Source organism: Ascidia mentula, chromosome 7 (genome assembly GCF_947561715.1).
Source record: "Ascidia mentula chromosome 7, kaAscMent1.1, whole genome shotgun sequence".
Lineage (NCBI taxonomy): Eukaryota > Metazoa > Chordata > Ascidiacea > Phlebobranchia > Ascidiidae > Ascidia > Ascidia mentula.
In genome coordinates this window covers 10858199-10876587 of record NC_138572.1, presented here as the reverse complement: position 1 = coordinate 10876587, position 18389 = coordinate 10858199, and the positions used below count along the sequence as shown (strand labels likewise).

General features: G+C 35.7%; 3 protein-coding genes across 3 annotated transcripts; 1 reads left to right on the top strand and 2 right to left on the bottom strand.

Moving 5' to 3' along the window:
- Positions 1-2613: 2613 nt before the first annotated feature.
- LOC145907893 (dynein regulatory complex subunit 11-like) lies at positions 2614-8710 on the bottom strand. Its single transcript, XM_082994994.1, has 21 exons — positions 8517-8710; positions 8212-8298; positions 7998-8147; positions 7685-7804; positions 7177-7368; positions 7048-7119; positions 6745-6807; positions 6407-6552; positions 6095-6179; positions 5880-6029; positions 5676-5751; positions 5258-5406; positions 5082-5138; positions 4828-4962; positions 4476-4605; positions 4178-4377; positions 3921-4069; positions 3509-3621; positions 3195-3343; positions 2898-2987; positions 2614-2775 (listed from the first exon to the last, which is right to left on the bottom strand). The coding sequence occupies exons 1-21, from the start codon at positions 8616-8618 to the stop codon at positions 2644-2646; spliced, it is 2547 nt and encodes an 848-aa protein (XP_082851120.1). The 5' UTR covers positions 8619-8710; the 3' UTR covers positions 2614-2643.
- A 920-nt stretch (positions 8711-9630) lies between these two features.
- On the top strand, positions 9631-16133 carry LOC145908346 (putative sodium-coupled neutral amino acid transporter 6). The gene is made up of 12 exons (XM_082995607.1): positions 9631-9767; positions 11249-11434; positions 11810-11976; positions 12429-12510; positions 12741-12882; positions 13298-13382; positions 13484-13656; positions 14098-14278; positions 14367-14491; positions 14654-14744; positions 14810-14958; positions 15694-16133. Exons 1-12 carry the CDS (start codon positions 9736-9738, stop codon positions 15772-15774), a joined length of 1494 nt encoding a protein of 497 aa, XP_082851733.1. The 5' UTR covers positions 9631-9735; the 3' UTR covers positions 15775-16133.
- Positions 16134-17016: 883 nt separating this feature from the next.
- LOC145908686 (histone deacetylase 8-like) lies at positions 17017-18257 on the bottom strand. The gene has a single exon (XM_082996008.1). The coding sequence runs from the start codon at positions 18146-18148 to the stop codon at positions 17036-17038; it is 1113 nt and encodes a 370-aa protein (XP_082852134.1). The 5' UTR covers positions 18149-18257; the 3' UTR covers positions 17017-17035.
- Positions 18258-18389: the final 132 nt, after the last annotated feature.

Genomic DNA, 18389 nt, shown 5'->3' with positions numbered 1-18389 from the left:
AAACGATAATTGTTATCAGCGCCATTGATTGCGGTTACTATCATGTGATAAGTCATATTTATACTTAGGTACCAGGTTTTAAGCATAACAAAGTAGTAACTTGCTAAAGCATGTCGACGTACAACTCATTTGGCCGTGATGACAATAATCCGATTAATTCAGGTATGTATTGTAAAGAAACTTATCTGTTCAATATTAATATTATTACTAGTAAGATCTAAAAGTAAATTAGAAAATACGTCTTTCATACCAAAAATAGTTACGGTTTGTAAAAAAATGTAGTAAAATTGAATTGTGCACTTGTTTTGTAGGATTGGTCGCCGACGAAAACTGTCACAACGAAGATAACGAAAACGCGGCATCTTTGAAAGGAATCGAATCGAAAAATTCGAACGTAACATTTGTATTTAAATTTATCGTTTAATAATATGTCTCCGCCATTTTGTATTTTTTGCGCTTTTTGAAATGTGAGCATTTAGTGAACAAATAGTAAACATGATACACTTTCTGATGTTTTGAATAAATGATGCAAACTCTTCTAATAAATGTCCACTCTTGAAATTAGACTAACTTATATGACACATTTGCAGGCGATGTTGGATCCGACTGCAGTGAGAAGATATCGAACAGCATTTACACGAGAACAAATCGCTTCGCTTGAAACCGAATTTCAAAACGAAAATTATGTCTCCAGGCCAAGAAGATGTGAACTTGCTAAAGAACTTCATTTACCTGAATCTACAATAAAGGTTCTTAAATAAATGGTTTTAACGAAAAGCTTTATTGCGACCATTATAATTACGGTTTATCTTTATTTCTTTTATTACCGAAAATTTTTATGCAAAAAAAAGTATGCTTTCGTTACGCAAAATTTGATACAAGTAATGGATGTTAGGTTCAAATTAGATTTCAGATAAATTCCCAACTGTTAAAATGACAGCAAACTGTCAAATAGACCACACATTTTTTAAAATGATAAGTGTGTATTTAAAAAACATACAACAATACGTCGCTAAAAGCAACATAAAAAATTAATAATGAGTAAATTGCATAATGTCTCATGAGGGGAGATTCGTCTTCGCTTGGCCCGGACAGTCCTAAATCATTTGCCGCACTGATACCTAATAGGTCAAAACATGTGTCACCATTTGCAATTCACCGTTTTAATTACTCGTGTAATTGTTGCTATAGGTTTGGTTTCAAAATCGACGAATGAAAGATAAACGGCAACGTCAAACATGGCCTTTTCCATTTGATCCTTCATTGTATGCAATGTTTCTCTCACAATTTGCAAGGTATCGAGCTTTTCCTACGAACCCCATGCTGCCATGGCAACACCAAGAAGCAGGAAAGGAAGGTAATCGCACGAAGCAAAATACCCTCGCACATCACAAGCGATAACCACTGAGTAGGAGAATCCGACACACAAATAAATTTTAATGCCGTTGACTATCAAACGCATATAGCGATGCGAAAATAACATTTCTTTCATATAAGTTATTTTACACGAATGTTAAAAATTTCTGCAGTTGGCTTTGTTTTGAATTAATCCGATTCATTTGAGAATATGGTTATGGAATTATGGGGACAGGGCATGTATCCTAAGATTCATTCCAGAACACATTATTGTTTGCATTTCAGCAAATTCCGATCCACGAGATTTGCGTGCGACCACCAGCGACTCAATGTATGAATGTAGAGCCAACAAGTGCAAAGTCAAACATGACCTTGTGACCGATAGAAGCAGACCTCTCGGTTTCGACTATAAAAGTCGACCCGATGAAGGATACTGGATAGGAAAGCAAATGCGAAACCACCTCGACGTTCGCAATGAACAAGAGTCACTTTCGCCTCTACGAATTCCTACGTTTCCTTTGCACACAGGTTTTCCGGTGGAGGCCCACTGGCCCATTGATGTATCCAGCAGCCAACCGATGAGAAGTCATCCTTTATCACTTATTGCATCGCTAAGCCGCTCGATCCACGCTCCCACAAGTCAATTTCCAAGCGCCATTTTCCCTCCCCATGCTGCTTGCACTGTGTTCGCCAACACCGGCCATTTTCCTGCTCTGGGTGCTTCACCGCCTTCGTGAATTCTCACACCTGCACGAAACGCATTATCCCAAAGAGTTCTGTACTTTGCAACGCGAAATTCATGCTTCTTACCTGCATAACACAGTGCAGAATGAATTGATGTGCCCTACCTTCGAAACAATTTTTCAATACCCCTGAAAGTTCCGTTAGCGTGTCAGAAACCCTTTATCTAACGTTGACATCTACAGGCATGTTGCATTTGACAATACCCCTTTTGAGATGCCTTGTCGCATTTGAGGGTATCCTTTGCTTTGTATTTATTGATACAGCGGTTATTTAAACTCATTGGTTTGTGTTAAGTTCTGAACAACGAAGAAACAATTGTGAGCTAATTAATAAACATTATTTCGTAGTTTCTAATATTTTGAATTGTGTTTATTGCTTTTATACGCACGTATTTTTCACAAACGCTGTTAGCTTCCAGCTTCCCGTAGTTGCCATATTTCCCACATGAGAATAAAAAGAATTCAAAAAGTAGGTTTATTAACACAGTTAGATATAGACATTCTATCGCACGCAGTTGTAAAAACAGAATTTATTTCATTGAAATCACTTCTTCTTCTTTTTTCCCTTTTTTCCTTTCTTTCCCTTTTTCTTCCCTCCTCCCCCGCCTTCCTCTTCATCCCCTCCTTTCGCTAATTTCGCCCTCTTTTTCCCCAGTGGCGTTTTCCCAAACCATGACTAAAAGAGTTTTGTGGTAATGAAACACTTTGTTTAGTAAGCTTGAAAGTATCGCATAATAGATATAGATATAAGAGGTCTGTCATGAATTTTTTATATTGCCAAAATTGGTTCAAACTTACTTTAAATGCTTCCTCCTCCTCTTTATAAATAGGATCAATTCTTGCAAGAGGTGACACAAATTCAACAGCTGCAAGCGGTTTCTTTGGCAACTGAAAGGCGTCAAAAGTAACAATAAATATACATCTCATGCTGGTGCAGTTTATTGTATTTATCTTGCAACTGATTCAGCACAAATTAAAATACACTGTTTGTTGTTCTAGTTCTGAAGTGGTTTTAAACTTTAATGTGGGTACTTGCTGGTATTATAATTTCAATGAGAATCTCTAAAAGGGAAGTCGATTTAAAAATAAAGTTACCTGGGAAATTCTTCGTTCTGAGAGAATGTATTTAACAGCCTCCACAATATGACCCTGGGTGTAGCCATCTGTTATCTTGGTCAAACTACTAATATCCAGATGGTTTGTTATTACTCCACCATGGTGCGCAATCAAACGTTGCCACAGGACTAAAAAAAAACATTAAACAACAATTTTCCACTTCATACGAAAACAATAAAGTAGCAAGAAAAGAAATGTTACAAATGTTGACACCGCACATATAGGCATTTAATTTGTTCTTATCATTTTTAATTACCAAAACATTGCATAAAGACAAGAAAAATATTTCTTACTAAATCTTGAGGCATAATCAGGTCTTGGTATCAGAATAACTTTTTCATATGTTTTTACAAACGGTTTTAATTCAGCATCAAATGGGTTGCGAGAAGTTCCCACTAACATAATTCTGCAAGCAAAGTTATATTTTACCTTATATTATTGAAAAGCCACCAAACAATTTTAAACCAAATTTTTCCAATTTTTAATAATTAGTTACTTTGTAAACAAGCTACCATTTTGATGAAAGAATTACAGATTTTCTGTCAAATGTTCATACAAGAACTTGACAAAAAAAAACAATTTGAAGAAAATCATAAATAATCTGGGTCACAATCTTCTATGTTATAGTTTCCATATTAATGTACATGTTTGCAACATGTTCAATTTATATCTGGAAACTCAACAAATACTTTTTTGCAAACAAACCTGTCTTCCGGTTTAAATCCTTTCAAAACTTTTGGTAAATCCTTCTTTAACCTCTTTGGGTCTGTTTTATCACCTTTGGGGGCTTTTTTAATGAATGTTTTTTCTGCGTCTCCAATGAAAATAACTGATGGCTGTAGTTGTTTGGCAACCTGATAAGTAGTAAAAAATTGTTCAAAGATAGAATTTGCAGCAAGTAAAAGCATCATGTACAATGGTCACACACCACAAGTTACTCCTAATATTATTGTATTCTTCACCTTGGTCACCATATGAATCAACATTGCAAGCCCAGATTTTCCTGGATATTTTCCAGCAATATTTTCAGCTGATAAATCAAATAGGTTTGCTCCACTCTCAGTACACATGGCATACAACAACATTTTCTTGCCAACTCCTCTTGGCCCCGCAAGTAGAATTGATTTTATCTGAGGCATGTTTTCATGAACAAACTGAGAACCTGTAAATAATCATATTCAATAGAAGTTCTAATTAAGAGTAATGTTGCCAAAAGATTACTAAAAATATATCTGAGAATTATTGCAATAACTTTTTTACCTAAAGGAAGAACTCCATAAATTGAAACAAGTTGTCTCACATCAGACAAAGATGGCATTGGTTCAATATCTGCCAACCTCAGTGTTGTTCCCAAGTAACTGTAGTCACCAATAAATTCATTCATCCACACCTTAAATTTAAAGAACAAATTTCAAAAATTTATGGTAAACATTGATTGAATTAGGCGACAGAAAGTAGCAGTTTTACAAATATTAATCACGATATTAAATTGTTGTAAGTTTCAAATATAATAGTAAATTATAAAACACATACTGAATGTTAAAACAAAGGTCCAAAGAAACTGACATTACGACAATTTTATTACTAGAAATTTTGGGGAAGAATTTCTTACTTGTGGGCATTTTACAAGGACACCTTGTTGTACCAATTCCTCATACAAGGATTCAATTGTTCGATCAGCAGTCAAATCCTTGTCCTTCTTTCCCTTCTTACCCTTCTTTCCACTCTTCTTGCCTTTCTTCTTTTTCTACATTGAATATTGCAGTGACTAATTTGATGTAATGTTATAGTAATACACTTTTCACCAACAAGTTTCAAACCAAAATTTACATTTTGTTACCAACAGTGAGTTGAAACATTACAAACCTTCTTTCCACTTTTCTTTCCTTTTTTGCCTTTCTTGCCCTTGTCTCTATCCAAAGCCTATAAAAAAAGTAATATGAGAGCAAAGATAATGTTAAATTCAACGAATATTTGCACAATAAAATATGGTTAATGGAAAACTTGTACTACTTTATTTGACACCTGACAAATCCATTTACCATTTTCAGATTGTTTAGCTCTTCTCTCATTAGTTCATCGACTTGAACTCTTATTTCTGACTCAACTTCCACTCTTTTGTCCTCCTTGATTAGTGCTACATCATGCTTCTGAGAAAAATTTGCTGACTCATCTCGGGTTTTCCAGACTCCTACAAACCAGATTAGTTTTGAGTTATCAGGTGATCACAGTAATTTTATTTTAGTAAACTTATCCAGGTGTACAAGCATCTGGCTGCATGAAACCATTACCACAAAATACCACAACAGAGAAAACAAGGAAGAAAAACTAAACATTGGGTTAGGGGAAAATGAATTTAACCTCAATCATATGGGCTTTGTTGGTTAGAAGAAAACTTTAAATTATGTTCCCGAAAATATTTTTTGTGTCTTACAATTTTAGCACCAAATTAAAACCCACCCTCATAGGAGTTATGAGCTTCAGATACAGCAGGTAGAAACTTTGATTCTTGCATTTTCCATCCAGGCTCTTCCTCCTTTAAAGAAGTAAAGTGTAAGTTTAGTGCTTAATTTTGAACAACATACAGCAAAAATAAAATTGCCATATATTTAGTTGTTACATAATTATGATAAAAGCTACTAAACTGGAATATTTAAAATCTACCTGTTCATCACCATCCCCTTTCTTGCCTTTCTTTCCCTTTTTGCCAGATTTTTTTCCTTTTTTCTTTCCAGACTTTTTGCCAGATTTCTTTCCTTTTTTGCCCTTTTTCTTTCCTTTTTCTTCTTCTTTATTTTTCAGTTCAGCTTCAACCTATTAATTATTGTGTTATATTTATTGCTTATTGATGTCAACAAGATCCTTTTTTACACAAAGACCTCTTCCGGCGTTTTCTCCTTGAACAAAAGTGATGAACCTCCATCTTCTTCATCTGGGTAATCTGGAAATTTTCCAGTTGCATCTCTGTTACACAAAAAAGACACTATTTTAAATGGCATGCAGAACAAAAATTTCATCACAGATATTTCCAGTAATGGTGTAAATTTCAACCAATAGCATTAAATTTTTTAAAAAATATTTTCACAGTAATTTTCAGGCATAAAAAAATTAAAAAGATTTTTTAGCATCCAATTTTGCCATTTTTTAATCTTTGATCAAGCAGTTGTGTAAATAAAGGCAAAAATATACACCTGCATTCAATAAACCATTGTCGGATTTGGTCTTGCATCATTTCCTTCATGTCTGGCCCTTCAACTTGTCTGATTTTTTCCTTGACAGTCACAAGAGCTTGCTGGTATTCCACTTCATTGTCTTCTTGGGTCACTCTTCTGTCAGCCTATTGATAAAAAGAGTTTATAAATATATCTAAAAAATATTTTAGTGAACTTTTCTGTGCTCACTGAGTCATGGCAAATAAGCCTTGGTTACAACCACCTGTATCATACATCTCAAAAGTATGTTACAATGTTATAAATGTAACATGGGCACAGACGTACATGAACTATAAACTGTAATTTATTTATTTTACCTCTGTTTTCTTGGCCAACACCTGAGGCTGAACCTTTTTGGTTTTAATATCTGTTGATGACACCTGTTGCATAAAATAAAGTAAGTGTGAATTAATTTACAGTTTGGGGAATTTAAAAACAAGCACAAAATTTGCAAACAATCTTTTTGTGTAAGCAGCTTATTCGAAAGTAAATTTGCAGAAGATGTTTTATGTCACCCTCAAAAACCAACATTTACAGTAGTTTTTTTAGGAAATGGTACATTAGACTTTTTACTTTAATAAAATAAAAAACTGTCTTCTTTGTCTTTAATATAAACTTACCATTCCGATAAAAACCATTTCCTCTTCCCTTTCTCTGCGAGTAATTTTTCTTTGAACAAATCCTTTCCACACCTGTAGAATCACAAATATTATTGCAATGCTCATCCAATATTTAAAAATATGTTAAACCTTCTGTATTCTGGTGGCAGCAAGATCAGGATCGAGAGTAGGTGCTCCTCTGAGTGCAGCCTGTTTTTCTCTTTCTTCTTCAAGTCGAATCTCCCTCATAAATTTTGCTCTTAATCTTCCTTGGCGAGCTCTCTCATGAATTTGCACCAATCTGATTGCTTCATCCACCGACATCTTCTTTACATCTTTTGTCTATTTTGGCATTTCAGTTGATTAATGTTGTGAACAATAATAATTTTAATGTGGAAAAACAAAAAACTAACTATTATACCCCAATGCCAAAACATTTTTTATCAACACATGTTTAATCAGAATATGTCCGAGGTTAAAAATTGCAAATAATGCATTATGTTACCATCCATGTACTATATCTAAATTGTAAAATTTCTTTTGTATTAATCAGTCAACAGATATTTTCAGGAAAGAATAGAATTTCTGCAAGTTACATCAAAAATTTTGTAACCAAGCAGTGACATGTACAAATGTTCAATATTTTACATCCACATACTGAATCCTTTGATGTTGGTCCCATGTTGGATAAAATCTTGCTTAAAAGTTGTTCTCTATCTTTCAAAACTTTTTTGCATTCTTGTCGAAAGTATTGAGGAATCGGAATCTCAATGTCATTCTGAAATGCAACATAATTTTTTCATTTAAAATATAAAAGTTCCATCCAAAATATACAACTGAAGTAAACTCCATTCCTGATGAATTTTAATTGCAGTAACATGGGCTGTATTGGATGTGTTTAATTATTACAGTACCAGTGAGGGTGCTTTTGCTACTAAAAAAACAAACGTCAATAATGGTGAATATCTTACAGGGGCCAACTTTAAATCAGATAGAATGTCATCAAAATAGTGGAACTCAGAAAATTCCATGTTAACCATCTCATCTTTCACTTCAAGTAATCTCCCCATCGTGCCATCAAGAACCTGACGCAAAATTCTGCGCTTTTGGGGATGAACAATCTACAATGAAAATAACTCTGGTGATAATAGTACATAGAAATGGACAATGGTTTAATTATTGTACCTGATCATAGCAACCTTCAAGTTTTCTAAATATTTGAACATATTTGATGTAAAGAGTTGCCAAAGTCTGAAAGACTGTTACTCGGTCCTGGAACAAAATATTAATTGCAGTTTTGTCATAAACTTTGTACACGTTTTGGGGAAAATATGCACTATACACATCATTGGTTCTTGTTTAGTTTTATTGGGGCATTGTGAGTTGTACAAATGCTACCATACATGCTCAATGCAAACACAGCTTTACAAAATGAACTTAAAGTTTTAATGACAATCTGTATTAAAGTTTTTGTTGCATGATGAAGCTACCTTCTCAGGTTTAGGCTGTTCTTCTGGCAATTCCTGAACCAGTAAGTCGGAAATAGTTGTTTCCGCTTCACCCCATATTTGATTATAAGTACCATGAGACATAGCATTTATTGTATCAACCCCTTCCCAGACTAAATTATGTCCAAGTCAAAAATCCCAGTAATTTTATTTTACTTGCTGTTTGACACATGCTATTTTCTGAAGCAATGAAAGTTAAATCATTACACAGTTGCCTGACTGTAAAAATATATTTTGTTATATATTACACCCATTTTGTTATCCTCTTTGAAGGTTAACGCTAAGGTTCTTTTAGTAGAATATTTGTGACCACAATTATAAGACAATACTTGCACGAAGCATACAATGAAAAAAAATGTTAGCTACTGATTGTTGCCATGGTTGCAAGTGCTTTACCGACACCTACCGACTAGTTACAAATATTTTTTTTATTTAATGCTTCATCAGTAAAAACTTGTTTTCAATTATTTGCGCTTGTTTTAATATCACTACAGTTCGGTCGCCACAAAATCAATATTTTTAGTGTAAAAGTATAAAAATTGACAAGTAACTAGTTTTACGTCCTTAGACAAGTGAAAAGTTTTGACAAAAATTTAACAATAATAGTGTTAGTTAGACACCAGAATTATGCGATGGGTGTTTCGTTGTAAACTTGTATTTTTGGTAACGTTTTTTTTGGCCAATTACTTCGAACCGAGCAGCGTAACTTTACAGACGACATAGAGAAGGGAATGTCTGTTGGTCTGGTTTTGAACTGTGTTCTTCATCAGGCGGGCACGCCGATATCGCAGCAGTTTACAGCGGAAGTCATTCAGCTCGTGCCATTTTAGGTCGGTGCATTTTGAAACTATGCTTAGTTGCAATATTCGTCCATTCTTATACAGCTTTATTTTCGCTGAATTGTCGTTTTTGCAGTGCTTGCCTGTGTTGCAAGTTGACAGGATATTGCAGTAATTATACCAGACCACTGGCGAGTCCAAAAGTCCCCACACAGATTACTATGGAGGAAGGATTCTTCGGACTACGCAAAAGGCAGTGCCGGAGGCTTGTTTCAATTTGTTTAGACTCAGTTTGAAGCACAGCAGACAGTTTTGATATTCTTCGTCTATTTGATTTGTAGCAAATACTAACATTTCAACTTAATCAATTGCACTGTGATCTGCAAAGGAAATTTACTAAAGTTTCAACACCAGACAGAAAAATGAGCGACATCGAACTAAAGCCGAAATCAGGGTATGTACTTGTAAATATACTACTAATTAAAATAGTTTTGTAAAAGGCGGTTTAAAGCAACATTTGTTGTATATTCTTCAAAAGTGTTGTGTATTATCTTGTGTTCTACTTTTCATCCATTTCAAGTTAAAGTGAAGTGTGGTTCGTGGGCCATGATGCAATATTACAAATCTTACTTCGCCATTCAAGGCGAGGCCATTCATGAGTCTACGGACAAAAAGCACGTCTTTTTACATGCTTACTCAAGCGGAACAAGTGGATGCCACGACGCGTGGTATTCTGCTTTAAATACGCCCACAAAATCCTCTATTCCTATTCGCTTATCAAAATTTCCTCGTCAAAGCGGTGAAACCTACACCGTTACTGCTGGGAACGAATGAAAAGGAAGTTGGGTTATACAATGCCGTTCCATTGTGGCATCCTTATAGAGTTTTACACGCTGCATACCAATCGGTTGGTTACCGGAAAACTTGTCTTAGACAGCGTTTATCGAGAATTCTGCGGGAAACGTGTAGCGTTACAACACACACCGTGAAACTAGTTACACCGGTTTAAAACCGCCTTTCTTAGCTGGAAGGGTGCAAACACTTAGGCAAACGAATAATATTTGTTTGCTGCGAATCGATTGTGTGCTGTTCATACACAACGGGGAAGGCTTTTGCGTGGTACTGATCGTCACAGCTGCTTGCTTTTGTAAGGTTTCTGACAAAACCATGTGCTTGAAGCCATTCAGTCCGTAATCCTGGCTATATTGCCTTGTTAATGTTTAATTATCACACGAATTACCACCGCAAAACGCAATAAATTGCTGCGCAATGCGATATCTACGTTGTATTGTTAAAATGGGTGCAATTTGTTATAGGTGGTTGCAAATCCCTAAAAACATTTTTGAAATATCCTGTTAGATAAAACATAACAGGTCTTGACATTTGAGTTAGAAAGTTGGAAGTATACAAAACTTTAGTTGCACACAAATTACAACCTACATCTTGAAATAAACTACACTTATCATTTAGTTATACGTGATCACTAGCACACTGCTTATATCGCTTCATTTTCTAGCGCTTGCGTCCGGGAATGCGATAGTAAACATGTTTTTCGTGGATACCATATTACCCATTTCCTGTCCAACTAAACAAACACTCTTGGTCACGCACGCCACCAATTTACAATAAACGATAATTTTTACCCTTTTTTAGCACGGCGGTTACACATAAGGGTTTCGGTCTAAAAAATTTTCGAGAATAAAAAAACACTTTTTGGTTTCGGTAATTGATAATTTTAAGCAGTTGATTGTCATGCTTCCTTATCTTCATTACTTGAGCTTTTGTAGTGTCACAGCTTCAAATGTGCGAAGTGTGATGTTTCACATTTAAGCAAACATCTATACCTGGTAAAATACCGACCGACCAACTTCTTGAAAATTGATGCAAACATTTTGATTTTTCTTTAATTAACCCTTAATTGCAATTTTGGCACAGTTCCTATTCCCGAGGGCGGCTGAGCAAAGCCGACATATCGGTGCTTCGGGAGCGTCGTATGAGTCAGTATGAAGGCAAAACTGCGTCCATTCCACTTTGCATCTTCAATCTGATGAACGCAATTCTCGGTTCAGGAATCCTGGGTTTGGCAAATGCAGTCGCTAACCTTGGAATTGCTTTGTTTACGTAAGTAAAAAAGTTTTAAGCTATTAACAAAAACTTATGTTTTAATGTTTTCAAAACGATTACAACCGTCTACGCAACAGTGGTTCAAAGATTTTTGCGTGAGACGAACTCAGGAACATTCACGGCAATTATGAGTTACTTATAAACGTATTTGAACGGTTTTCTCTATGTTGACAGTTTTCACTGGCAGACTTACCTTGTTATTTGATTTGTTCAAAACATTAGAATTTGTTTGTTTTAAATGGTTTGAAAATTCAAACAACGCACTGGGGCGTGCGCGACGCACAGTTCAATAACTATTGGTCTATATACAAGACTGCAAAAGTAATTTACAAATTTACAAATGCAACATCTGACGAAGTTTTGCTTTGGTAGGATCATGTTGGTAGCCGTTGCCGCCCTGGCGTTCAACAGTATTCGCATGCTGTTGGCAATGTGCGATTACACCGGGGAGTCCTCATATGAAGCTATTGGAAAAGCCGCGTTTGGTTTTTTCGGCAAAGTCCTCACTGTGGTCAATATTTTCGTGCATACAATGGGAGGTTAGTTATCACAAAGTTTGTTTCTAGTATTTTGTGGTCAAGGAACATTTTCCAAACTGATTTTTGCGAAAGCAATTGAACTAATAATGATCAGTATCTGCATTAACTTCACTGATGTTATTTTGTTTTCGGTTTATTATATAGAGATTTTGCATCGAAATGTGTGCGGTTTTGGTGAATATTGGTTTTAGTTCATTGGTTGGGAACAATTTCTGTAAACTTGTTCGGGTAATGTTTTAAACCTGACCTTAACATTCGAGTTTCTTGATTCTATCTGCGCTCTGGCATCAAATTGCGGCCACCAGAGACTAAACAGAATCAAATTACTTGTAACACACAACTGTTTAGAGACATGTGGCGATACTTGACAACTGTATTTTTTGGCACCGCAATTCTACCTACGAATTCTTTAGGAATCCTTTAAAACCCAAATACATTTTGTTGTTCTACAGCAATGTGTAGTTTCCTGTTTATAGTCAAGTATGAATTGCCGGAAGTAATGAGAGTACTTACCAACTCCGATGAATGTGCAATGTAAGTTACAATGCAGCTGTTTCACTTATAACAATTTGCCAGTTGTGACGTTTTGCAACAAAGCATGAAAAAATCGATATCTGTACATTTGTGTTTACTTTCAACGCCATTGTAATTGTTTATATCACAAAAAACTTGTGACACTTCGAAAATCTACCATAGATAAAAAAATAAAAAAAAAATAAGATATGAGGTCAGTCTCACTGGTTACATGATCCATGTACTTGCAGGGACTGGTATTTGAACGGGGACATTCTTGTCATTATTGTGACTGTTGTTATCATCATGCCTCTGGCTGCCGCCAGGAACATAGGTTTTCTTGGCTACACGAGCGGTTTTGCGATGCTGTGTATGATATTCTTTACCGGGGTGGTAAGTGGTTCCTATAACATGTAAGATACACTCCCTCTAACTGTTAGAGGACGTATAGATAATCAATACTTGGAAAAGCGAAGCTGCACTTCCTTGAAGAACTGATAGATGTATAGTCGTGCATTGTGTCAAATATCTCCTACATGCCAAAAGAGAGTGCTCAGTAGGGCAAATATTTTGATGCATAAAAAAATGGGTTAGCGTTTGTTCAAAGTTATGGGACGGAAACAAATTTGTTTCTTATGTATATCATAAAGAAAAGGCTACTGCGAAACCTCTTGACTTAGTTACAGGAATAGCCCACATATCGCCATGTATGTCTGGAAAACGTAAATGTCAGTTGTATCCGGGAACCGAACCAACTGAAAGAGAGCGTACAAAAGAAATATTGCCATGCTGTTTTCATTCTTTATAGATAGTTGCCGAGCATTGGATCATACCTTGCCCTATACGAGAACAAACAGTTGATTCCACGTCCAACATAACCACTAGTGACGGAGGTGTGAAAAATAATAGACTAATTTGATGTTTTTTGTGAATTTAGTTTTCAATGCAAAACACCGTTTGTGCGTCAGTTCTAAATTGTATCATTTGCATTAAGATGGTGATACTATGAACAGTACGATGGATATTGTAACAAGCGTCACCGAAAGCTTGTTGCATGGAAACGACAGCGATGTGTGCGAATCTCGCACTTCACACATTTACCTGGAATTCGAACATGGTTTGGATAATCAAGTGTGTAAAGCGGAATCATTCACGTGGAACTCAAAGGTAAACAAATTTTCAGTCGAATGGTTTTCAGATAACGAAAAGTCTTACGGATAAATTTTATATCACGTAATATCAGGTAATTTAAATCAACCCATATAACACACTGCAAGCTAACACAACCATGATAATTTTGATCATAATGTTGAGATTTCAAAACAGCTGGTCGGCGTAAAACAATAAGCACGCTTTGCAGATGCGTTCCACAGCCAATGTTTAAACTAAAGGATTTGACACAAAACTAAACTGAAAGATGTTGTATATATCATTAAATACATGTTTATAGCCCGAGATCAGAGCGTCAGCTGCGTAACGATGCTATTATATTTTCCCTTATTTATTTTGTACAGGATTGCCGAAATACCTAGAAACACGTGGTTTAGATTTACTGTACATATGACAAACGAAACTTGTTTCTAACATGCAGTTTAATTGTTTATACAGAGTGCCTACGCTATCCCTACTATGGTATTCGCTTTTCAATGTCACGCATCAGTGCTTCCAATCTATACGGAACTTGATCTTCCAACAAAGGCTCGAATGCACAAAGTTGCAGTTATCTCCATTGGAAACGTCTTTATTTTGTATTTTCTTTCATCCTTGTTCGGATATTTAACCTTTTACAGTAAGTGGATGCACAAATATTGAACGTGCCAGTGTAATTTGCACATTAAATCAACAGGATTTGATTTATTGCACGCTAATTATTACAGATGCTGTTGGTCCGGAGTTGCTGCTTATGTACAGTGCATACGATCCAACAAATGCTGTGATTTTGATCTCAAGAATAATGGTGCTGACTTGTGTTATATTTTCTGCGCCACTGTTGCATTATCCGGTAGGTAAATCCTTTTCTGCGATGTTTGGTTTTCTTTACCGTAAAGGTTTTAATATATGCAGTTATTACATCTTTACATGTTTGAATAATGATCGCAAATACTTTTTTGTTAAAGTTATCTTTGCACAAATCTTGATCGACCATTTTGCGTAATTTTTGCAGGCAAGGAAGTCAATTAATGAACTGTTTTTTGAAAACAAACCATTTTCCTGGGTTCGTCATCTTACGATAATGGTCGTACTTCTTACAATAAGTAAGTATGCATGCAATTGGAAACGTTGTCCGATCTATATTGAAACGCTAACACCCACTTTGCAGCCAACGTTTTGGTTATCTATGTTCCAACTATACGGGAGGTGTTTGGCTTTGCTGGTGCAACTTGTGCTTCGATGTTGGTCATCATTCTACCTTCGCTGTTCTACCTTCGAATAGCTCCTGGTAGCATGCGGTCAGCCAGAAAAATTGTGGTGCGTATCTACTGACGTATTCTGGTGTTTCGGACTTTATTTTGCGTTTTTGTTAGTTGTAATTGGATAGGGTATATGTATTCCGTTTCGTGAATAGTACGAATACTTAAGTAAACTAAAATAAGCATCTGTAAAATGAAAACTTGATTTGTATTTAACTTGGGTAAAAACGGTTGTGGCCCACACATAGCCTACGCTTGTTAACAACTGGAACAACCGGTTCGCGTAAAATTACAAGAACCTGTTCGCACGAACCTGTCCGAACAGGCTGAATCCCATCGCTGCCTTCTTCGTGTAAAAGTGGCCGGCAACACTTGAAAGGTTGGCAGGCCGTCTGTAGATTATTTCAATTTATTTTAAACCATTTTTCTGTAGCGAAAACTGTGTATAAACACTTGCAAGAATACTTAAATTCATTTATTAATCACGGTAAACAAAATAATCAGCGGTGGGATCCAGCCGGTTTGTGCAAACCGGTTCTTGTAATTTATTAACCTACTCGAACTGGTTGTTCTAGTTGCTAACAAGCGTGTGTGTAGGTCTATGTTTCACTTTGAGCATTGTATTCCCGCGGTTACTATGGTATGCTGCTAGTGGCAGAACCAGATTCTAAAACATTTGAACCCCATCGCTGAAAATACCCAATAAAACGCATTTTTATTGATATCATTTAATCTGTCGAATTGCAGATTATGGCTTCCATATTTAATCTGTTGTTTTTAATATTCTTTTTAGCCAATGATGTTGGTGATTCTCGGTGTGGGGTTTATGATCATGAGTATGTCCCTGATCATTGCAGGATGGGTCAGTCACTAAAGACTACGGAAAACTACTTGAAAAACAAAAACATGTGCCAAACCTATTTAATTGATTTAACTGTACATTAAGCCGCTGTACAAATAATGGTGTGATTGTGTCTTTAACAATGTACAGTTATTGATAGATGTGCCTTGGTTTTTTCGATTTTGCAATACGCGAAATGCTGCTTTCGCCAAATGTTCCCCGGTTATGTGATACAACCAAATTATTTTAAATTTCTACAATCAGTTGCTGATCTAGGACGTTACCTCAAGTGATTGTGATGTAATATTCAAACTAAATCATTTGGTGCATGCAACCTTCGCTATTGTTCAGTAGAAAAAGTTTTTGCCGCGTTAGCTGCATTATAATAAAAAATGAGAATTGTGCTGTGTAGTCAGAACTGGTCGAAGAAAATTGAACAAATCCACATTGTTCTCCCACGCCAGGGGTATTTCACCTTTTTGGATAAAGGACCACATGCGGTTTGCAAATGATGCCGCTTGCCACCTGACAGGAAATGTATGTTCTCGTAAATTACCACATATTCGTGCGAAACCTGACGACATCACCACACTGACATTTCCTTCACAGGTGATTTTTTACTGTGCTCTGCGTTTTGTTTGACACAGTAACATTTGTTGTGTACTAAACACAATATAATTTCAAGGAATGAAAGTTCACGTAAATATACACCGTTGGTAAAAAGATTATACCATTTTGGAAATTGTCCTGTGAAACTTTAAACTTTTTCGGCGAGCAACACCTATCTTATCTTATCACCAGAATTTTTATCTTGAGCTAAATTCTAAAAATCACGATATGTTCAGTTTGGCCTTAAAACACGAAATTTTTGAAAAACCGTTGCTCCATTTTTTCGGGTGGGCAAATTTAATTAAATTGGTCAAATATGCCAAGGACACAAAATTCGTTCCATACACTTGTGTCTGTTTGGCATGCTCAAACAAGATATATGTAGCCCGGTGTTTTTTAAATTGGAAAATGAACTTTTGAACATCGTAAATTAAAAATAGCTGAGACATATTCTAATTATGCTTTTCTTTTCGTCAAATTTATTCATAAATATTTTTCACAATCATTAAAAAAACATTGCCATTTAATATAACTTATGGCAATTCTTTGAACAAAAACTATCACCAAGATAAAATTTCATAAAAACCAAATAAAAAGATTTGTTTTATGTTTAAAAAACCATGATTGGACAAATGTTTCACCACAGTGATAAATTTAAAAGGGTGTATGTGTGTATACATCTTTTTTAAACAATTTTTGTGATGTTGCTCTTAATTTTGTTTGTTATTGATGACAAATACTGAGTTGAGTTAGAATCTTTCTTGTTACTTTCATCGATGTTAAACATAAAATCTGGCCCATACATTGGAAAAAAGTCATGTTCTGGTATTTCAGTTGGAAGTGGCAGATTCAAAATACTAGCAGTAATTGTGCACCAACACTTGGCCACATTTGGTTCATTATATCCCCCACCCCCAAGAAATAATGTAGGCAAATTCCACTCTAAAATATGGTCCACACACAAACGGAGTCCTTCCGATGTAAGACAGAATGATTGCATTGGGTCCCCACTTAAACCATCAGCACCAACTTGGCAGACAACTGCATCTGGTTGAAAGTACTTATTAACCATTGTTAACAATTCCTTGTTGATGGAAACAAAGGATTTATCATGAATACCATCTAGAAGTGGAACATTAATTGTGTAGTATGTACCCCTTCCATGTCCAATATCATCCAATGAACCAGAACCAGGAAAAAAGCCAGGTTCATACTTGTGTACAGAGTATGTTAAAACTTTGTTTGTTGCATAGAATGCTTCTTGAACACCATCACCATGATGCAGGTCTAAATCAATGTACAAAACTTTGTTAAAATGTTTTCGCAGTTGTAAGATACCAAGAACACAGTCATTAACATAGCAGTAACCAGAGGCCTCATTTCGTTTAGCATGATGCCAGCCTCCCGACCAGTGTAAAGCCACTTGACAACGGTTTTTGCACAACAAATCAGCCGCCATGATACTCCCCCCTGCTACCACTTTACAATATTCCAAAATTCCATCACACATAGGGCAGTCATATCCTAGCCCATATTGCAGCTTCTGGCTGCCTTCTTCTTCATCATCAGAACTGCTATAATTAGTAGACTGAAGTTTTTCCAAATACCCTGAACCATGAAACAATTGGAGATCAAACAAATCTGCCTTGCGAGGTTTTAGTACAATCATCTTTTCTGTCAAACAACAGGCAGAAATGAGGCTATGTACCATGGTATTTCTGTTTTCTGTCGGTATGAAGCGATCGCTCTTCGCAAGAAAAGGTTCATCGCAAATGTAAGCCACTTTTTGTTTTAACATGGCGTAAATTGGCCCGACACAATACAACAACACAACAAATAAAAGTCTGCAAGTAAAATGTTGTTATGTTGCTTGGTACGCATTCCCGCCAAAACGCTGGGTAATTTCTATTGTGGCAACATTGAATCTGGTGAGGTATTTTTTCCATGTCTCATTATTATGAAAACAGTTAGCACATTTGAAATCTAAAAATATTTCTGAATAATGTTTTTACCGACATATATGCAAGTTTCACCTGGAA